This window comes from Schizophyllum commune, assembly GCF_000143185.2.
Source record: "Schizophyllum commune H4-8 unplaced genomic scaffold SCHCOscaffold_11, whole genome shotgun sequence".
In the NCBI taxonomy this organism is placed as follows: domain Eukaryota; kingdom Fungi; phylum Basidiomycota; class Agaricomycetes; order Agaricales; family Schizophyllaceae; genus Schizophyllum; species Schizophyllum commune.
In genome coordinates this window covers 1,477,477-1,497,214 of record NW_026089548.1, presented here as the reverse complement: position 1 = coordinate 1,497,214, position 19,738 = coordinate 1,477,477, and the positions used below count along the sequence as shown (strand labels likewise).

Here is a 19,738-nt window from a genome sequence, read left to right as displayed (position 1 = left end):
TACTTGTCTTTGACTATGGCCTGGAGCGGATGCGAAGGCTTTCCTGAACTTCTTTCGTCTGAGGCCCGCAAATCAATCAGGTCCTATGTTTGACTATTTGTGGCAGCCCTCTTATGGGCCAAAGCCTAATAGACAAGAACTTGAACCTCAGCTACTGGCATCGATCTACCTCGCGTTCCAACGTCGCAAGCTCCTTGCGCACTTCTAGCCATCGGCCCACCGCCCAATCACTGGTTTCCGCGTCATCCCAGAATCCATCTCGCCACCTCTTGTACATTCCCTCCCTCGGCGGCTGCGACGCGATGCTACACCCCTGTGCAAAGACGTCTCGCAGGAACCGGGCGACAGCCACCGGATGCGAAAGCTTCGAATCCGCGAAGTACATGCGCACATGCCCCTGCACGCGAGGCTTGTCGGCCCCTAAGTCGAGCGCAGGTAGTTCCGTCGCATCCAGGCGGATGCATAGCCCGCGCAGCCGCGGGCAGTAGTGTGCGAAAGCGGGTAGCACGCCCAGCGTCGTGTGCACGTCCCGCCTCTCGACAGTGAGGTACTCCCGGTGATTCATCGCGTGTGTGTCGAGGACAAGGTACTCGAGGTGGGGCAGCGCCCGCGCCAAAGCAACGAGGTCCGCGTCCTCCACGTCAAGCCAGCAGTCGATGGCCAGGTATGACAGACTCGGATAATACCTGGCAAGCCGCAGGACGCGCTCAAAGGGGATGGGACCCCACGAGAGCTCGATATTGCGGTCGTGGTAGTATAGGATCTGCTTGACGTGCGCGGGATCGAACGCCTGCGCGAGAAGGTCGAGGTTCTCGGTGCGGACGTCGTGTGGGTCGTCGGCCTCGACTTCCCAGCATTGGGCGTCAAAGGCGATGACCTGCAAAGGGGTTTGAACGACCCTAAAGAACCTGGCAAGCGCAGCGGGAGCATCCAAATCGAGCTTGATGTGCCGCATCGTGTTCCGAAATTGTAGAGGTAAGCACGGTGGGAAGGCGTTAACGTCGTCCTTCATAGATGTGTCAACCTCTCGAATGAATTCCTCATCGACGAGGAATTGCAGTGAGTGTATCGCCGGGTGTCGAGCGAGCCCCGCCAGCGTCTCGATGCACACACCACTTCCTATGAAGCATTCCATATCCCGCAGTCGGCACAGCAGCTCGGGCGGTGGGTGTGGGAGCGCACGATCTCTCTCGCTCCCTCTCAGCCCCACATCGCTCCTCCATGACAGAGTCTTAAGGTCCGGACAGAGATCAGGGAGGTCGCGCGCCAGCCACTCCGCGTCTTTCGACATCCTCAGCGCGAGCGATGTTATAGTCGGGGAGAACATCGCGGGAAAAAGCGCTAACGATCTGGGCGCAAACATGGTGCAGTCGAGGTTGCGGAGGCGGGGGAAGAGCGTGTGGGCTCTCGCTGGTGGGGGCTGTGGTATCGCGGACGTGCCCGTCGAAGTTGCTGGTGTGAGCATTTGTATTGCGATCATCCCATGTCCCTTCAATCTAGGACAGTTCGCCAAGCCTGCGCCATCCGCCATCCAGCCTGCATGGCTAGATATCATCTCGAAGGCCCCGTCGTCGATATCCAGGTCATAGTAGTTGTCCAGACAGCGAACTTCCGGGCCCGGATAGATCCCGGAAGTGCCCCCATTAGGTTTGTAGAGGTCGAGGTTGGTGATCCGTGACGCATAGGAGTGCATCCTAGCCCATCCTTCGGGCGTTATGGGGTCGTCGATAACCTGTCGTTGTGCATGTCATTATAAGTATAAATTTCTGGTAATATAGACGCAAGAGTATCGACTTCCGCTTGCGGAACGTAACGAGGTGTTCAGGAAAGAAGGAGATGGAGAGACAGACGTACCAGTCGCAAATCCCAAGGGTGTATTTCCTCGATACGGTGCTGAGGCAGCGTCTTGAAAAGAAATACCAGATTATTCTGCCATTGCCATAGTGCGTCCAGTGCGATGTCGCAGATGAGGGTGTTCGTCGCCGCGAACGCGGTCAGGGATCCGTATGCTTGAGAACGCTGAAGCTCAGCGCAGATAAGGATGGCGATCTCCGGTAAGTCGAGGCATCTCAGAGACATTGCTTCGGATAGACTAGCGTAAGAGGAGTGCGGGCGGGTAGACGACGAGAGGACGGTGATGGTGGAAGTCAGAACGTCTACTAAGACGTGACTGTTACGGCTACTTCCTTGATGAAGAGATGTCACACAGTTCGGGGAGTCGGGGACCGCTGTGACCTGTGACAGTTGGCCGTTAGGTTCAATTCAAAGGTCGTTGTGACCTGTGACGCGAACCTACGGTCGAAGAGATACAGTACTCTGCTTACGCTCCAACATCACAAGCTCCTTGCGCACTTCTAGCCATTGACCCACCGCCCAATTCCTTGGTACCTCCGCATCATCCCAGAACTGATCGTGCCGTCTCTTGTACATCCCCTCCCTCGGCGGCCATGACGCGATGCTACACCCTCGCACGAAGACTTGCCGGAGGAACCGGGCGACAGCGACAGGGTCCGAGAGCTCTGAGTGCGCGAAGTACATGCGTACGTGTCCTCTCAAGCGAGGCTCCTCACCCCCTTCGTCGAGCGCGGGTATCTCTGTCGCATCCAGCCGGATACATAGACTGCGTAGCTGCGGGCAGTAATGTGCGAAAGCGGGAAGCACACCCAGCGTCGTGCGCACATTGCGCGCTCCAATGTCGAGGTACTCCCCGTTGTCGATCGCGTGCGTATCGAGGGCGAAATATTCGAGCTGGGGCAGCGCCCGCGCGAGCTCAATGTGATCCGCATCTGCGAGATCAAGCCAGCAGTCGATTCCTAGGTACGACAGGTTGGGGTACCTCTGGGCGAGCCGCAGGACGTGCACAACGGGCACGGGCCCCCGCGAGAGCTCGATATCGCAGTCGTGGTAGTAGAGGAGCTGTCGGAGATGGGCAGGGTCCAAGGTCTGCGCGAGAAGCGCCAGATTCTTGACGCGAACATCGGCGCCGTCGTCGTACTCCTCTTCGTAGCATTCGGCGTCGAAGGCGGTGACCTTCAAAGGGTTTTGAACGATTTTGAAGAACATGACGAGCCCAGCACGATCTTCAAGTTCTAGCTTGATGTGCCGCATGGCGTTCGAGAAGTGCAGCGAGGGCGAAGGAGGCGTCATCGCGTTGACCTTGCTCATGCCGAGTGTACCGGCTGGCGTCTTGAGAAAGGCGTCTACTTCACGAACGAAATCGCCCCCAATGAAGAATTGCAGCGAGTGCAGTGATGGCAACTTGGTGGCGCATTCGACCATCTTGATGCAGAGGTCGGAGGTTATCAGGGTCTCTAGAGTGCGTAGCCGTCTCAGCAACTCGGGAGGCGGATGTGGCAAGGCACGATCTCTACCTTTTCCTCCCAAACTCGCAAACCCGTGCCAAGACAGAGTTCTGAGGCCAGGGCATATATTGGGCAGATCCCGCACCAGCCACTCCGCGTCTTTTGATATCCTGATTGACAGGGATGTGATCGACGGGGAGAGGAGGACGGGGAATCTCGATAGCGACTTGGGCTTGAACACAGTGCAGTCCAAGTTGCGTAGACGGGGGAAGAGGGTATGCGGTATCGCTGGCGTCCCGAAAGGTGCTGCATTTCCTGGATACCCCTTCTCATCTGCCGACAAACTCCTCGCATAGCAGGTTATCTGCTCGAAAGCTGTGATGCTGATATCTAAGTCGCGAAACATGACCCCACCGCCTTCCACCGGGACAGTATAGAATGCGGAAATGCCCCCGTTGTGATACCTAAGGTCGAGTTTAGCGATTCGCGAGGCGTAGGAGTGCAAGCGTGCCCATCCTTCGGGGGTTATGGGGCCGTCGATGACCTGTCGTGGCGGATGTGAGCGTAGTCTCTTTGCGAGAATTGCCTCAAGTCAGATGTGCATACAAAAGGAAGACTTAAGACACCGAGAAAAGGAAGTGTGTCAAGACGTGGGCGCAGAGCAGGCTACGGACGCACGGAAGAGCACTGAAGAAAGACGTACCAGTCGCAAATCATCCCAGGGATGTAGTCCCTGGATGTGATGCTCAGGTAGAGTCATCAGAAGATATACGAGATTATCTTGGTGCTGCCATATCGCATCCAGTGCAATATCGCAAATGAGGGTGTTCGCTGCAGCGAACGCGGCCAGGGATCCATAACAGTGGGCATGCTGAAGCTCCGCGCAGATCATAGAGAGAATTTCTGGTAGGTCAAGACATCTCAGAGACATCGCTTTGGATAGACTTGCGTAGAGGAGCGAGGGTGGGTTAGCCGACGAGAGGACGGTGATGGTGGAAGTCAGTCAAGCGACGGATGCGTGACAAGTGACAGTAACTCTCAAATTACGGGAAATGCCGAATACTGTATGGACTTTCTCCTCGATTCCCATCCCGGCTCGTGTTCGGCGCCTGTCAAGTGGATGACTTGTTCACGAAATCCAGTTTTGCTTCTATTAATTGCACTGCTAACTTGGCCTCGAAACCACCGTCCTGTGGAACGCTCTCACGCGCCGTGCTTCCTGATCACACGCGATTATCACGCTGGTCTGCCTGCTTGGATCCAAACGTAAGCTATCCGCACTCTGCTCTCTACCTTCGTCGCATACAAGAGCCCAAGGTACGCCTCTCTCACTGATTTCGCTGCGTAGTTTGAGCTTCGCCCTCGGATAGTGAACCAATGGTACGCTTATCGCAACATCAGGAAAGTGACACCCCCGTCCTTTTCGTCCTTTTCGTCCTGCCAAAGGACGAAAAGGACGAAAAGGACGAAAAGACAACGCATCTTGTATGGGACAGGTCGACTTTCCTTTTCCGCCTGAGCAGGACGGGAAGGACGTCAGTGTCCCATGACAGGCCGCCGTCCAACCGCAACAAGCCAGCGTTGCACGTCACGGTCATGAGCCTTTCGTGAATCACGCGTGTCCTTTCGCTTTGAGCTGGATGAGCATATTATTCCTGAACAATCATGTAATACAGGATCATTGGGTATGTAGTCTATAGATGCACGAATGAACGAACGAGAAGCCTTCCTTCAAGTCCATATAAATATTGGGCAGCCATGCGGACTGCAGCCATACCATCTCCGATGACCGTGACTCCAGCGCGCTCATCGCGAGCATTGACCATGCAGATCCCTCCCCCATCAGTCCGCCTCGGGGAGCTCATCATCCGACTCGACATCAAAGTCGTCATCATCTTCGACGTTCGACTCGGGGGTGGCCACTGATTCCGCCGGGCGTTCGGTGATGCTGGGATCGAGGAATGCCTGCGCGCGGCGCCGAACATCGGCCCACGTCTCGTCTGACCAACCTTGCAGACGTCGCACGTAGCGCGTAGCCCGACGCTTCAGCTTGAGCACCCCGTCTTCGGAAGTGTGGTAATCAGCGTAGTTGCTTGCAGAGAAGTGGGAGGTGGGGGCCTTGTAGGTACCGGTCTTGAATGTCTTGAGGGCATGCTCGACCTTGAGAAGATCATGAGTACGAGATCCCGCACTGGGCTTGTCACGTACGGCTTGCCCAGCAAGTATGAGTGCACCAATCGGCGGATCAGAGCACGGCGGCACGGGATTGTCGGCAGGGAGAGCGTACACCGTCTCAGCTAGGTGGATCGAGAAGGTTGCGAGGATGAGATCTGATTGAAGAAATCCCTGCACATAGAGGTTCAGGACGAGCTTGGAGAGCGCGGCAGGTCACGCACCTTATGTTTACCGTCGTCACCCCAATGCTGCCACCACATGGGCGACGTCGCCTTCGACCCCTCGCCCACCACCTTCAACGCGTGCTCGACATACTTCTTGATGAGGTCGGCGTTGTCGAAGAATGGTGCGTCGCTAAAGAGCTCTTGCACGACAGAGATGGCGTGCTTGGCCATGTTCGTACGGGAATCATTGAGGCGATATGTAACCTGGAGGACAGTTGTGAGTAGATGGACACAATGTACAGATGGTCACGCACGAGATCAACGAACGGGCCACCTCGCACGGCCTTCTCCCCTGGTGCGTAGATGTCGAGGGCTTCCTGAACATCTTCGATTAAGACAGACGCCCATGGCAGTCGAGTGCCTTGCTTCGCTCGCATGTGCGGTGTGATGCGGAGACGGAATGTCGACTGATGGGCAGTTGGGAGGTGACTGGTCAGCCACTTGTTCAAGCCACCGCGCGCCTCCTTCTTGGTCTTGGCTTGGTAGATCGGCTCCTGCTTGACGAGCACAGTAGTCTCGGGGACAGCGATCTGCATTATCTTGAGTAGAGGGTGGAGCGACAGGAACAGAGCACGCACCTTGACCACGCTCGGTTCACCTTTCGCGCGACCCTGAATCCCTTCCCGCTCCTTTCCATCGTCCTCATTACGAGACCTGCTCGAGCTTGCGAGAGCTCTCGTTTTACCTGACCGGGATTCATCACCATCAGACGTCCAAGCGGTTCATCAAACTTATCTCCGAGATGATTTGTTTGAGTCACCTTTTCACTTTCTTCAGGCTTGCATTGCTTCGCCAAAAATCGAGTATGTCCCCGTATGCGATACGAACTGTATCCCGCGTTTTCAAAGCTATCTGGTACGTAGAGGCTGCGCTTCTAGCAGGACCTCAGCACGTGCACGACCGGTCCGAGTCTGCCTGCACAGCCACAATATTCGACGGGCCCCTCAAAGCTTGAAAAGCGAACGTCTCCCTCCACCTAAATCAATCAAAATATTTGTGCATGCTCCTGAGGTACTCATGCATCGTCGACTACAATTCTATGCGCTCAAGAAGCCTTCGTGAACTCCTGTTCGTCCTCGGGAGTTGCCGCGCGACCCTCGGTGATCGGTCCGGTATTGATCTTTTCCCTCTGCTTGCAGTCTTCCACCACCATCACCGCGATCCTTCCACCTTCCCCCTCGCCGTCTGCTACCATTCCCACCCCTTCACCATTTGAACATCTTTAAAATTGTGTTATTGACCTTTACGCCGCTCGGCCCGTTCTACAACCCAGTTGCGGTGACGAGTCCGGCGCAAGGAGGCAAGGAGGTGCGTAATCACACCCTCTCCAGCTACAACGGTGTTTGCTAACGTTTGACACGCATCTGCAATGACAATCGGGCGGAAATGGCTAGTGTGCGCCATCTCTCCCTCCCCGCCATCGACGATGGTAACGTCGGATACGCTCTCGCCCTCGCATCTGTCTCCGCCCCGACCCGTTTCCCCTCCCCTTACATTGCGCCCCACACCCTACCTCCCCTTTTGCTTTTGCGACCCGCAGCCCCCCCTCCCCTCCTTCTCCAGCAGTGGGGTTTTATCTCTCCCTCCCACCTTCTCGTTGACACCCATGGCACGCACCGCGTATTACCTCTCCCTCACCGTTCCCTCCTCTCCCCCCTCACTTAGCCGTTCCAGTGCTCGCTATGCAATGGGTGCCTGTCTCTTTGCCGACCAATTTTCATCCCTCGCGACACGTCCGGACGCGTACTCGACGAGCGAGGGGCCGATCGCTCCCGCGCGCGATGCGCGTCCCGCGTGATCTGCGTACGAGCGCCGCCCTAACCATCTCCTTCCCCCTTCATCCCTTTCCTACTTCTCTCCACGCTTCTACGCGCACGCGACGGGTTACGCATTGTTGTTGCACCAAGTCCTCACAAACCCCCAATCTAAGCCAACCTTCCCTCACGGCACGTATAAACATGCTCACTCCGTATCAAACCCCCTCTCCCCTCAATACGCTGCTTACCCTCCTCGCAACTACGGGATCTGCAGGGGTGGTGATGACTACACATATTCCTGCGGAATCTGCAGACTTGAAATGATTGTATGTATCTGATACGTTATATACAGTACATATGTAACTTCAGTGCAGGAGCACCGTCAGACAGCGCTACAGTACGAGGCACGCGACTGGCTTCGTCCGGATTCGGCTTTTTTCCGAGGACTGCCCACTCGCAGGTCTCGTACATGCCGAACGGCCAGTTTACTAGTCGTCTTCAGCGAAGCCCCCCACGCGAACCATCGAATCGTCATTGGTCTTCTTCGCGTGATCGGCCGCGTCCTTGACTTCCTTGAGGGCCTTCGTGTCGATCCCCCCAGGCTTTGGGGGTGCTTTCTTGCATTTCTTCGCGGGCAGATTACTGGGGAGAACAGAAGGACGAGTTCAAGGGTCAGTGCGCGTGCGAACCGATCTCGTTCATTACGTACTCGGCGACGCCCGCGGCCTTGCGCTTGTTCGACTTGTCTCCTGCGGCCACGATACTACTCACGGGCGGTTCGTCGCTCGTCTGCCGCTGGGTCCGCACGTCCTCCCGCGTCAACTTCTTGTGCTGTTTCTTCGTCTTCGCCTTCGCCACGGACTCTTCGACTTCAGCCCCTGGTGGAGGCACGTAGGCGTCAGAGTCTGGGCTGGAAACGACTTCGCTGGCTGAATCCGAGCTACCGTCAAGCATCACGACATCACTGTCCTCAGTGGAGGAAGGTACTTCGGCGCTTGTCTCGGCGGCCTCTGCTGCTAGATCAGCATTTTCTCGAGCATCAACTGAATGCCGACTGACCCTTTAGCTGGCTAACAGCCTGACGGGTCGCGGGGCCCGTGAATGCCTCCAGGGCGCGCCTGGCATCCTCGCGCCTCATGGCGTCCTCCTCGGTGGCGACCTTCTGCAGTGCCGCTTGGCGCTGCTGCTCCTTGGCTGCATCCTGCGCGACTTCAGCCGCACGAGCCTCCTCCATCTCTGCGGCAGTACGCCGAGGCTGCTTCGCGTCAAGGAGACCCGGGTGAGCTGTCTTGTTTGCCTCGCGTGTGACGCGCGACGGAAGCTCGACGCTGGGCGGGGGCTCAACGCCGGGCGGAAGCTCGACACTTATCTTTCCTGCTATAGCTCGACCATTGCCGCCACCTTTACCCCCGCGGCCATGCCCGCGGCCTCGACCTCGCTTGCCTGCCATGAAAGGAGTGACTTTGGTGCTTGGAGGAAAGGAAAGGAATGTGGTTGGGGAAGAAGAGGATGCGCACGACTTGGCGAATTTCGGGTTTGAGGCTGACTCAGCAATCCCAGTCGGCGAGTGTTTTTATTTACCGGCGTCGTGTATCCATTTGTTTGTACGTGCTATCCAGTCTCCGTCCTCTGCCCGTCATGTCCAGTGAAGGCCCCCGAAAAAGAATCCGAAAAGTTCACCTCCCTGCCGTCCTCCCGTGCCCCCACCCAGGGTGCACGGCAGGGCCTTTCCGCAACAAGACAGGACTTGGATCGCACATCACAGCTCGACATCGAGTTGCCGTTCTTCCCCCAGACGAGCAGCGATTACGGCTTACGACATCAGAACAACCCCAGTTGTCCTCTTCGCCTCCTCCCCCGTCTTCTCCATCACCTCCACCTCTAAATCTCGAAGAAAGTGCCTCCGCTGGACCGTCGGGCGCGCCGCGTGGTCCTGAAGACAATACCGGCAACAACGACGGATGGAGACCTTTGAAGGATGGCGGTAAAGTACGCTACCACCCCGTGTTGAATGGTACGTCTACAGTTAAGCTATACCTCAGTCTATGCTCATTCGAGAATCAGGCCGCCCTTGCGACAAGGACGGGAATTTCCTCCCTCCCAATGCGCCTCCGCCTGAGGACGACGCACCGCAGCCCGCTGACAACGACTGGTCCCCGTTCGACTCGCGTGAGAGCTTTCAGCTCGCCGACCTCCTGTACAGAAAAGGCCAGGTGTCAGCCCCATTCATCAACGAGCTCCTCGATATCTGGGCTTCGACTTTGTCCGACACCGACTACATGGAGCCGCCATTCGCAAACGCCAAGGACGTGTACGAGACGATTGACGCCATCCCGCACGGATCTGTCCCCTGGGAATCATTCACCATGACGTTCGACGGCCAACTCGACTCAGACGTCCCTCCCGAATGGCAGACCAGCGAATACGAGGTCTTTTTCCGCTGCCCTCGAAAGGTCCTTCACACGCAGCTGCAGAATCCCGACTACGCAGACCAGATGGACTTTGCGCCGAAGCGGCTGTATAACGCACGGGAGAAGCGCGTCTTCTCTGACTACATGTCAGGCAACCATCCCTGGCGACAAGCTGTACGTACTGTGCTCCCTCACCATTAAGGAGAGACATCTCACACTCTCATGAAGGACAAGGTTGCCGAAGAGGTCCCAGAAGCGGACGGAGCCGTTTACTGTCCTGCCATCTTCGGGAGCGACAAGACAACGGTCTCTGTCGCAACTGGGCAGAATGAGTTCTACCCTCTGTACATGTCCAACGGGCTTGTGCACAACACCGTCCGACGAGGTCACCGTGGTGCAGTAACATTGATCGGGTTTTTGTCTATTCCGAAAAGTGCGTCCCTCTGCTTCATCTGTTCTTTGCCTGACTAACGATGCCCTGCTCAGCCGACAAGGAGCACCATGATAGCGCAACATTCAGATCATTTCGACGGCAACTTCTTCATGCGTCGCTGCGGTTCATCCTCCTTCGACTCAGGCCAGGAATGAAGACACCGGAGATCGTGCGCTATGGCGATGGACACTACCGCAAGACTATCTATGGGATCGGGCCCTACATTGCCGATTACCCGGAGCAAGTCCTGCTGGCGTGTATTGTACAGGGCTGGTGTCCCCGCTGTACAGCTCATCCAGATGATTTGGACGGCGCGTCGACGCGTCGCAAGCACAGCCACACAGACGCCCTTCTCGAGGCGTTCGATGCGAAGACGCTCTGGGACGATTATGGTGTGATCCCTGATTGCAAGGTACGTTGATTGCTCATCTGTTTGTGCTTTCCCTTCACTCATGTACACCAGCCTTTCACCTACGACTTCCCATACGCCGACATCCACGAGCTCCTGACCTCCGACCTCCTTCATCAGTGCATCAAGGGCACGTTCAAGGACCACCTTATCACCTGGATCTTCGACTACCTCGAGCTCAAGTACGGGAAGGCGGCTGCAGAGCGCATCATAGCCGATATCGATCGCCGTATAGCCGCTGTTCCAAGCTTTCCTGGCCTTCGGCGATTCCCCCAAGGACGCGGCTTCAAGCAATGGACGGGCGACGACTCAAAGGCCCTCATGAAGGTGTGCTAGCTGGCTTTCAAGACTTGTAAAACCAACTGACGAGTTCCCAGGTCATCCTTCCTGCCATCGAAGGCTATGTGCCGGCGCAAATGGTCCGGGCGGTCAGTTCATTCTTGGAATTTTGCTATCTCGTCCGTCGCAACACCATTGACGAGGATGCGATCACGCAAATCCAAGCCGCGCTCGAGCGCTTCCACCGCGAGCGAGTGGTCTTCGAGCTCGAAGGAGTGCGTCCTGATGGCGGTTTCTCGATTCCTCGGCAGCATGCCCTCGTCCACTACGTCCACGTTATCCAGGAGTTCGGCGCGCTCAATGGTCTATGCTCATCTATCACAGAGTCGGCGCATATTCGCGCCGTCAAGAAGCCATGGCGTCGCAGCAACCGGTACAACGCGCTTCGTCAGATGCTGGTCATCAACGAGCGCATCGACAAGCTTTCGGCGTGTCGCACCGACTTCGAATCTCGACACATGCTGTCCCCTCAACAACGGCCGATTGCGTACGACCTCCCTTTGCCGGCTGCTACCGGAGATGACGAAGACGACGCGGGCGCATCTGAAAGCAGGAAAGTCATGGGCGAGGTCATTTTGGCAAAGACACGAGGTGCGTGGTCAATCTCCTCCTGTCGACAGACTACTCAATCCCGTACCAGTTCGAAATCTCGGTCCGCGCAACGTTGATGCCCTATCTGATCGCCTTAACCTCCCTTCCCTCCGCCTACTCATTCAACGCTTCCTGTACGAGCAGGCTCATCCCCAAAGCGACATTCCTTCGATCGACATCCCTCCCTCCGAATACCCCTCCTTTGACGGCAACCTACACGTTGTTGGCTCAGCAATAGCCACGTTCTACGCGCCTAGCGACCAATGCGGTGCGGGTGGGATGCACCGGGAGCGCATACGCTCGGTACCATCCTGGAGAGGCGGCGCCCCGCGACGCGATTGCGTATTTGTGACCCAAAACGAGGACGAACCAGGCTTCCGCGGGCTTCACGCTGCTCGCGTGATGCTCTTCTTCTCCTTCCGTCACGAGGGCGTCGAGTATCCGTGCGCGCTTGTTGCGTGGTATTCTGCGATCGGGGATGCCCCGTATCCGGATACAGGTCTCTGGATGGTCGAACCTGACATCGACGAGACCGGCGAGCGCATCATGGATGTCATCCATGTCGATGCTATCCTTCGAGGGGCCCATCTCATTGGTGCTGCCGGTGGCCAGGAGATACCCCTTCGCTTCTCACATTTGAACTCATTGGACTGCTTTAAAGCATTTTTTGTCAATAAATATGCGGACCATCACGCCTTCGAGATAGCCTATTAGTCACAGTAGCCCATATACACTGCTGAATCACTTGTCTATAATGATTTCGAGAGGACGTACACAGGATGTGACTACTTTGAAAAGGCTGAAGCTCAAAAGGAAAAGGATGCTCCAGGACACATCAAAAAGGACGTGGGCGGCGGCAGGACAGCGTCAGTTTCCTGATGAAGAAGACCGAGCCCTCCTCGACGACCTCATCAAGGAGAACGGATCGGACAAGGTCAAGGACTACATCTCTCGCGTAAGCACTCCGACTTGGAATGGTTATCTACGCGAGAAGACATTCTGAATAACCTCGGCCCTATCCTAGAATTTCACGCCCACAGTCATCAAGATACGGCGCATCACGCCCGAAAACGCGCACGAGTGGATAGATCTGAGCGCTTTCGCGGCGTGGCTCGTCGAGGACTGCCAGAAGCGGCTGCGCGGGCCCACGCCTCCTCGAGATCCTGCGCCGCCCGACGTCGAGAAGCAGCGGGGTACCGATGTTCAGCAGCCGCGCCCCACTGAGGTGCAGCAATCGCGAACAACTGAGGTGCAGCAGCCACAAGCCGAGAGTACCCCAAGACCACCCTCGCTGCCGCTCTCGATGTATAGGCAATTTCAGAAGCGTGATCGGCCGTCGTACCTTGAAGATGTAGCGGCACATCCCGAGAGCGACGATCCGCTGACCACCGGCGATAGCGGGGCACGCGAATCGCGCAATGTATGTTATCCCATCCTCATTGTAGGTTGGGGACTCATATCCTCCAGCGAAAGCGGCAGCATACGAGCTTCTTCGACGAAGAGGATTCCAGACAAGCGTCAAGCTCCCAAAACTCAAGACTCACGACGTCTATCGGCCATTCTGGCTCTTCTCAAGATACGGACAAAGCATTCGACGTCGTAGGTCGTTCACTCCCCTAGCACGTTCCTCTGACAGACGTGGACCATCCTTCCAGCCATGCTCGTACTGCAGACAGCAGGGGATCCCCTGCATGCCTCAGAAGGGCCTCTATCGCGCTATGGCCTGTTTCCAGTGCAGCTGCCTGCGCATTCACTGCTCGCACGTTCCCGCCTCTCGTAACGGAAATCCAGCGCTTATGTACCTTGCTTTCATCCCCTGAACCAGGTCGTCTTACTGATGGCATGGAATGCAGGCCCGCCATCGACTTAAGTTGGCTGCCGCGGCCGGTTCCCGCCGGTAATTGGAGGCCGACCCATCGAAGCGATGCTGGTCCCCCAAAGAGCGTTAGCTCGGGCCCTTGGCTTTCAAGTCCGGGCGCCACTCGGAAGATCAAGATCAACGGTAAACGAGTTGAGATCGCAAAATAATGCTGAGCCTCGCCGAGATGGTGAGTGAGGACAATCGTATGATGCACTTGATTTACTCCTACTCATTGCATGCCAGTAAAGCGAGCGGCGGTGTGATTTGGAGTCTATCTTCATATGCAGGGTTCGGATCGAGCTCCCTAGGCTTACCGTCAGGCTTATGGCTCTTGTATAAACACTGTTAGAACAGTTCTGTATCAACACCGCACGAGTACTCCGTTTCTACCCACGAAGGCACGTCTTCGTTCAAGCTATCATCAAAGGACTTGCGCGCGCGTAGGCGGGTTTCTGTCCATTTCTGTCCTCCTCAAAGGAACCTGGGGGCTGTGCAGAACTACATAGCGTCCCTAAGAGATTCGAAGGTATCTTTCAATTGCGCTCAATATTTGCCCTACAACTTTCAGTGACATGCGTAGCATCTAGAGTAATGGACCCCTGATTACCTCCTCTGACGGTGGTATTCCACGAGGGAGCATTTGGTCTTGCCGTCGTAGCAACGCTGGCATCCGGCCGCGTAGCGGGATGTGAGCTTTCGGGGCACGCATGGTACGCCGCGATTCCTGCAGTTCACGCATGTCTGAAGATTTGCTATAGCCTCAGGTGGTCGCTGATCAACTAGATTACGTTACCTTGCCCGAGCTACGAGAACGGGATGAGGCCGGCGCTGCCCTCGGGCGTTCCTCTCTCTCCGTATCCGTCTCTGACTCCGAGTCATCGGACGCAGACACCGTCTCTCGCCGCCGTTTTGTCTGCTGCAGGCTCGTAAGAACAGCTGAGCTCGCAGACGATGGCGAATGTTATATACCTCTGGGTCTTTACGGATCTGGAAACTCGTCCGATATGCCTCATCTCCTTCATCTGCTCTGGATCTCTCTCCGCCTCTCCCGGTTTCCAGTTCACGCCTTGCGTGCGAAGGCCTGCGTTGCGACGGAGGCGGCGAAGGCTGTTGTCCGGTACGATCGTTACTTCCCGTCTCTGTAGGTGCTGGCCGCCCTTGAGGCAACTCGGGGTTATCGGGAAGTGGCGAGTCACGTAGCCGCTGCTGACAGTCGCTGACTAGCCATGCTGCGAACGCCTGGAGGTCAATCCATTCATGTGCTTTCTCGGGCGTGATACGGCGAATCTTGATGAGGGTCGGCGTGAAGGTCTGCGAAAGAAAGAAAGTCGGTACGCATACAAGGGCGGATAGCGAGCCAGAGCGGTGTGGTAGAAGTGCACACTTACGTGGGAACGTGGGAGATATATTCCTTGAGTTTATCTATCCCGTTCTCCCTGACGAGCTCGTCAAGGAGGACTCGGTCCTCTTGCGATAAGCGTCCCATTGTAGTATACTGCGAGTTGTGTAGTCGATTGGGGGCGGGGGAGTTGACAGCAGCGTCCAGAGAAGACAGACCAAGGTGCTTGGCCAAGGGATGCACCTTTTGGCTCCTGAACCACGAGGGTGGAAGCAGAGAGGGAAAAAATTACGTCTGAATCCCACCAGGTAGGCCAACGTGATGATCGCGTGTCAATGCGATCAGCAAGCAAGGCCCGTGACATTTTCACTAGCAATTGACGAGCAGTAGCACAATGTATCTGGACATCAGATAATCATGTTGACGAAGTGGACCTAGATATGCAAGTCGAGGATGAAGCACATTCTCGGCTTCTTCCGACCCCAATTTGTGGGTGTTTGGCAACGTCGCGCATCATGCCGAACCGCTTGTTGATGTCCGACCCGCCTTTTCTCTGCATATCAAGCACGCATAATCTGCGCATCTAAACACAGGCAATGACTCTGAGATGTCTGGACCTACCGGAGATCGTCGGCAACATTTGCGAAGAACTTCAGTGCTCTGACTCGTTCGGATCATTGGCAGCATTCGCGGTCACCGACCGCCTAGTATGCCAAGTTGCGCTTGATGCACTCTGGCGGGAACAGCGCAGCCTTGTACCCCTCCTAAAGATCTTACCCCAGCATCGAGTCGACGAGGTTTCAAGCCGGGAGCTGCGCCTTGTGCGTTCATTGCTGGATCTGGCGGCAGATTGAAGATGGGACTGACCTCGTCGCTGCAGGTTATCAAGGAGCCCATATCACCGCAAGGATGGGCGCGCATGCAATACTACGCGTCGCGTATAATCCTGCTGAATCTCCATCGGCGCAAAGGAGGGGCCATTCAATCTCGTGGCTCCGGTTCCTACCATACTTTCTACGACATGCAGATCGACGATAGTGCACTGAAAAGCGTATCTGACTATGCGGGACCTCACTGTATATTTCCCCGCCTTCTCCATCTCGATTGCTCCATGTTTGAGCCGAAATCTCTTGCGCTCATTCCAATGCTGTTCTCTCCGTCCATCACATCTCTTACGGCGGGACTATGGGACGGTGACTCTGCTCATTCGGAGTGGCTACTGCGAGATCTCCCGAATCTCTGCCCTGGATTGCGAAGCGTCACTGGCATGGACTGCAAGGGCTCTCGACTTTTTCCTCCTCCTGACTTGCTGCGGCGACTTCTCACCCTGGAAAGTCTGACAATGGCACACCTCAGCATCGAAACCATCCAGTGCCTCGACAAACTCTCATCTCTGCACTCACTGGATTTGCGCGTCACCCAGACGTTCATGAACCAGGTCGATCGAGCGGCTCCGCCGTCACCATCGTTGCAGATTCCGAATGCCATGCGTCACGTCAAGCTTGAGCTCGAAGACCCGGCTGGGCTTGAGAGGTTCTTCGCGGTCGTGCAGACGCCTCTCAGAGTAACAGCGTTCGACGCTGTGTGCTACGAAGAGGAAGACGCGAACTTGAACATCGACGTTCGCCACCGCAACTTGGACCTCCTCGCGCAGGCCCTGGATCCAACGTATCTAAAGCAGATTCTGTACTACCACAACTGCGACATCGACCTCTCATGGGGTCCCGTTCCGGGCGCGCACGTCCTGCAGCTCGCCTACCGGTATCCAAACCTCTCGTACCTAGGCATAGACTGCTGGGTCGACGCATGCGACAGAGACCTCGCGGCGCTTGCTCAAGCACTGCCCCAGCTCGAGTACCTCATCATAGACACGCACGCCATGAATTGTCGTCTAGGGCTCGATGCCGGGACGCGCCAGGTGCGCACGACACTCGGCGTGCTCCCCGCAATCACGCGCGCGTGTCCGAAGCTGTGCGGTCTGTGCATTCGTCTCGACGCCACGAGCGTTCCCGAGCTTAAGCACGCCACTGGCACGGATGTAGATATTGAGAATTTGCGCGGGCCGAAGCACGCTCGCATGCACTTCGCTGACTCGCCGCTCGAGGACCCGTCCGCGGTGGCGCGGTACCTTCGCTGCGTCTTCGCGCGGGGACGCAGCCTCGCCTCGCAGCCGCCGAGGGAGGGGATGTACAAGAGATGGAAGGACAATTTCTGGGAGTGGGACGAGAGCCCCACAACCGCCATGGATTGGCCGACGGGACGGTGGCCAGAGGTGCGACTGGAACTAATCAAGCTGGATAGCGAGAGCGATACCTTGCTATGAGTGTACACACTGGTACATATACAGTTGATACAGCGTCACGTAAGTGGAGGAAGTACTACGATGTCCCAAATTCAAACTACTGCAGCATGACCCGATTTCAGTTGACGACTCCCAGCTTCTCGGAGGGCCGGCTCGTCTTCCGCGGACGAGCTGGCTGAGGCATTGGGGTAGCCGTCCCCGCCTGTCCCAACGAATCCTCGGCGCGCGGTGACTCTTGGGTCACGCTTGGATCGCCTTCACTCGAGTACTGTGGCGGCATTTCCATCACCGGCCGCTCGACGCCGCGGTAGACGGCTACAGGCGCTGAGCCGCCGTCCCGGTGCAGGAGGTAGAAGTTGTGCTCCGGGTTGCTGTCGGATACGCGCCGTTCGACGGTTTGTGGTGCGGGGTCGGACGGGTCGATGTCGACCATGGTTGCCTTGGAGCGACGGCGGTGTAGCAAACCGAGCGCGGCGACGACTGCACCGAGGACGAGGCCGCCGATTCCGATGCTAAGGACAAATATGAGCTTCGTGACACGATGAAGCGTTATGGACGCACCCTGCTGCAGCACCGGGGGACACGGCCTTGGGGACGCTGCGAATGAGTCAGCTGCTGACGACGAAGGAAGGGAAACCGTTGGAAGAATGTTCACATTCGTAGGCAGAACGAGTCACCCTCGCCGCTGTGCAAAAGGCCTCTCGACCACGAGTTGTGGGCAGAGTCTTCGATCTGCAGTGAGCATTTGTCAGTACGGACGAGACATAGATATTTCCATGCTTTACCGAGACCCAAAAGGGCGTCGTCCATCCGAGGGCGATTGTCCAGTCTGGGGATGATCAGATCTTGCCGGAGCGCGTATAATTTAGATGCGTACTGAAGGCACTCATATCCTCGAGAGTCACATTGTACGGCGGATGAAGCGGCGGTGCGATCTTTCATTCGGTCATTTAAGAACAAGTGGTCGACGAACAACAGGGCTCACTGTCAGAGTGTACGGACCAGTACCGTTCTTTGGTACGAACTGGATGTCTGTGCACTGATTCGAGCGGTTAGCTGTCAGTTTCCGAGAGGCGCTCGGAAATTACCTGCGCTGGCCACCCAGTGAATGATAGTTCTCCGCCAAGCGAGTCGAAGGCTTCGACATCCAGCTGCTTCGGCGAGTTAAGCGTTGAGTTGGAGCACGTGCTTGAAAATGCCGTTGTGTTTGACACGACACTCATGACTGCCTGGCATCCACCGGTGTTGCCATTCGAGTCGAACTTCGTGATTCCATGAGGACTCGTTCTTGTTCATATCAAAGGATGAAGCGTACCATGCATATTTGGAACTCGACATTTTAGTCAGTCTTCGAGGCGACGAGAGCGATGCGTAGAGTGCTTACCTGCGTGTTCGGCGGAAACGGTACCTCCCAGTCGAAGTCCAACCCACTACCGGCATCAATAACGAAGGGAAAAGTATGGATCCTGAAGCGCGTAACCACCTCAGTTCCATGGGAAAGCGGAGGAAAGGAAGCGTCCGACGCACGATGTATAGATTAAGAAGGAGTAAGGCGCAACTCCGGACGGCCTGAATAGAAGTCAGCGAAGGCACCGCGACGAGAGTCGACACCGCGCTGAGAACAAGGCACTCACCCCGTTGCCACAGATCCGCGCGACCACTTGACGTGCATCGTTTCGCACTGCTCTGCACATCGAGCTTCGGTCAGTGACGCCCGCTACGAGCAAGATGAGGTGCGCACCATACACCGGGATGGGCTTGATGTTGTTGTCCGCATCGAGGAAGTCGAACGTCCAGGACTAGGTGCCACATTCAACAGGATGGACCAGACGGAGGACGGTGCCGGCGCATTTGGGGGGTCAGTACAAGGACGTCAGAGTGAAAGGCAATGGACGAAGGTCAGCGCGGTCTCTCTATTCGCTTAGTGAAACCGGCTCTCACCAATGGCAAGTGATCAGTGACCACGGCTCGCACGCCCGCGCACAGCGCAGCCCAAAGCAGCACGACAACCAGCGCGTACATGGGCAAGAATGGAGGGAAAGAGGATGAAGGTGAACGAAAAGAAGGAGGCCGAGCTGCCCGATGCTCTTCGGGGGAAGCAACGCGCTTCGTCAAGGAAGGAGCAGGTACATATATCTCCTCACGCGCTTCCTGCATCCTTTCATCGATTCCAAACGCGTAATCCCGCGTGTCCATCAGCCTTCCCGGAGCAACACCTCGACACTGGTCAGCGCCATGTCTTCCTGCCCCTCTTGCCCACTAGCTCGGCTCGAAAGAAGGCACGCTTTCACCATAGCAGCCAAGGCGTTCATTCGCTCGGAGTTCCCGCGCGATGTTGATGCAGGTCAGGCGCTAATGTAGGCGGCTGTAAGGAGGGGACGGTCGTCATGTTGCTATCATCGGGCTGTTGTTTCGCAATTTGACTCTAGCGTCGCCATTGGTCAGAGCGCCTCATGAGAGCTTTTCATTGAGCTGCTCGAGCCATGTCGGAGGTAAGGAGCAAGCGGCGCTTGTCAGGTCTTGATGCCCCTGGCGTTCGCACGGCATGTATATTTGATCGTCGTCCAGTCAGAGTATTGCTGAAATAGATAGAAA

The 19,738-nt window shown here is 56.4% G+C and overlaps 9 protein-coding genes across 9 annotated transcripts; 4 read left to right on the top strand and 5 right to left on the bottom strand.

The window, feature by feature from the left end:
* Positions 1-151: 151 nt before the first annotated feature.
* Positions 152-4,194, bottom strand: SCHCODRAFT_02671899 (uncharacterized protein; the record flags this gene model as incomplete). The annotated part of the gene is made up of 4 exons (XM_003028116.2): positions 152-1,732; positions 1,855-2,156; positions 2,325-3,846; positions 4,006-4,194. The coding sequence occupies 4 exons, from the start codon at positions 4,192-4,194 to the stop codon at positions 152-154; spliced, it is 3,594 nt and encodes a 1,197-aa protein (XP_003028162.1).
* A 950-nt stretch (positions 4,195-5,144) lies between these two features.
* SCHCODRAFT_02515239 (uncharacterized protein) lies at positions 5,145-6,237 on the bottom strand (the record flags this gene model as incomplete). The annotated part of the gene is made up of 4 exons (XM_003028115.2): positions 5,145-5,462; positions 5,511-5,648; positions 5,699-5,905; positions 5,956-6,237. 4 exons carry the CDS (start codon positions 6,235-6,237, stop codon positions 5,145-5,147), a joined length of 945 nt encoding a protein of 314 aa, XP_003028161.1.
* Positions 6,238-7,744: 1,507 nt separating this feature from the next.
* Positions 7,745-9,095, bottom strand: SCHCODRAFT_02692546 (uncharacterized protein). The gene is made up of 3 exons (XM_003028114.2): positions 8,518-9,095; positions 8,168-8,468; positions 7,745-8,100 (listed from the first exon to the last, which is right to left on the bottom strand). The coding sequence occupies exons 1-3, from the start codon at positions 8,906-8,908 to the stop codon at positions 7,947-7,949; spliced, it is 846 nt and encodes a 281-aa protein (XP_003028160.1). The 5' UTR covers positions 8,909-9,095; the 3' UTR covers positions 7,745-7,946.
* SCHCODRAFT_02639379 (uncharacterized protein) lies at positions 9,088-12,434 on the top strand. Its single transcript, XM_050346076.1, has 7 exons — positions 9,088-9,472; positions 9,523-10,043; positions 10,098-10,302; positions 10,356-10,714; positions 10,766-11,038; positions 11,089-11,641; positions 11,691-12,434. The coding sequence occupies exons 1-7, from the start codon at positions 9,097-9,099 to the stop codon at positions 12,353-12,355; spliced, it is 2,952 nt and encodes a 983-aa protein (XP_050198274.1). The 5' UTR covers positions 9,088-9,096; the 3' UTR covers positions 12,356-12,434.
* A 27-nt stretch (positions 12,435-12,461) lies between these two features.
* Positions 12,462-13,261, top strand: SCHCODRAFT_02515268 (uncharacterized protein; the record flags this gene model as incomplete). The annotated part of the gene is made up of 3 exons (XM_003028417.2): positions 12,462-12,596; positions 12,666-13,061; positions 13,109-13,261. 3 exons carry the CDS (start codon positions 12,462-12,464, stop codon positions 13,259-13,261), a joined length of 684 nt encoding a protein of 227 aa, XP_003028463.1.
* SCHCODRAFT_02639377 (uncharacterized protein) lies at positions 12,864-13,825 on the top strand. Its single transcript, XM_050346075.1, has 5 exons — positions 12,864-13,061; positions 13,109-13,240; positions 13,297-13,439; positions 13,495-13,689; positions 13,751-13,825. Exons 3-4 carry the CDS (start codon positions 13,333-13,335, stop codon positions 13,667-13,669), a joined length of 282 nt encoding a protein of 93 aa, XP_050198273.1. The 5' UTR covers positions 12,864-13,061; positions 13,109-13,240; positions 13,297-13,332; the 3' UTR covers positions 13,670-13,689; positions 13,751-13,825.
* A 280-nt stretch (positions 13,826-14,105) lies between these two features.
* SCHCODRAFT_02515078 (uncharacterized protein) lies at positions 14,106-14,988 on the bottom strand (the record flags this gene model as incomplete). The annotated part of the gene is made up of 4 exons (XM_050343324.1): positions 14,106-14,243; positions 14,296-14,415; positions 14,472-14,813; positions 14,899-14,988. 4 exons carry the CDS (start codon positions 14,986-14,988, stop codon positions 14,106-14,108), a joined length of 690 nt encoding a protein of 229 aa, XP_050198272.1.
* A 438-nt stretch (positions 14,989-15,426) lies between these two features.
* On the top strand, positions 15,427-17,152 carry SCHCODRAFT_02553452 (uncharacterized protein; the record flags this gene model as incomplete). Its single annotated transcript, XM_050343692.1, has 2 exons — positions 15,427-15,662; positions 15,722-17,152. Coding segments are annotated over exons 1-2 (1,656 nt in total), but the record flags the coding sequence as incomplete, so codon positions are not given.
* On the bottom strand, positions 17,022-19,641 carry SCHCODRAFT_02639368 (uncharacterized protein). The gene is made up of 13 exons (XM_003028113.2): positions 19,085-19,641; positions 18,885-18,942; positions 18,778-18,829; positions 18,671-18,712; positions 18,528-18,609; positions 18,459-18,473; positions 18,232-18,405; positions 18,129-18,182; positions 18,021-18,078; positions 17,929-17,972; positions 17,799-17,875; positions 17,705-17,740; positions 17,022-17,655 (listed from the first exon to the last, which is right to left on the bottom strand). Exons 1-13 carry the CDS (start codon positions 19,163-19,165, stop codon positions 17,262-17,264), a joined length of 1,167 nt encoding a protein of 388 aa, XP_003028159.1. The 5' UTR covers positions 19,166-19,641; the 3' UTR covers positions 17,022-17,261.
* Positions 19,642-19,738: the final 97 nt, after the last annotated feature.

Bases quoted from the DNA above. Each gene is read 5' to 3' on its own strand.
- SCHCODRAFT_02692546 (XM_003028114.2), bottom strand. From the start codon at position 8,908: ATGGCAGGCAAGCGAGGTCGAGGCCGCGGGCATGGCCGCGGGGGTAAA. The intron at 8,469-8,517 runs GTCAGTCGGCAT...ATCTAGCAGCAG, and splicing joins GGCTGTTAGCCAGCTAAAGG to AGGCCGCCGAGACAAGCGCC. The intron at 8,101-8,167 runs GTACGTAATGAA...TGTTCTCCCCAG, and splicing joins AAGGCCGCGGGCGTCGCCGA to TAATCTGCCCGCGAAGAAAT.
- SCHCODRAFT_02639379 (XM_050346076.1), top strand. From the start codon at position 9,097: ATGTCCAGTGAAGGCCCCCGAAAAAGAATCCGAAAAGTTCACCTCCCT. The intron at 9,473-9,522 runs GTACGTCTACAG...TTCGAGAATCAG, and splicing joins CTACCACCCCGTGTTGAATG to GCCGCCCTTGCGACAAGGAC. The intron at 10,715-10,765 runs GTACGTTGATTG...CATGTACACCAG, and splicing joins GTGTGATCCCTGATTGCAAG to CCTTTCACCTACGACTTCCC.
- SCHCODRAFT_02639377 (XM_050346075.1), top strand. From the start codon at position 13,333: ATGCCTCAGAAGGGCCTCTATCGCGCTATGGCCTGTTTCCAGTGCAGC. The intron at 13,440-13,494 runs GTACCTTGCTTT...CATGGAATGCAG, and splicing joins AACGGAAATCCAGCGCTTAT to GCCCGCCATCGACTTAAGTT.
- SCHCODRAFT_02639368 (XM_003028113.2), bottom strand. From the start codon at position 19,165: ATGTACGCGCTGGTTGTCGTGCTGCTTTGGGCTGCGCTGTGCGCGGGC. The intron at 17,741-17,798 runs GTGAACATTCTT...ACTCATTCGCAG, and splicing joins GACTCGTTCTGCCTACGAAT to CGTCCCCAAGGCCGTGTCCC. The intron at 17,656-17,704 runs GTGCGTCCATAA...ATTTGTCCTTAG, and splicing joins TCCCCCGGTGCTGCAGCAGG to CATCGGAATCGGCGGCCTCG.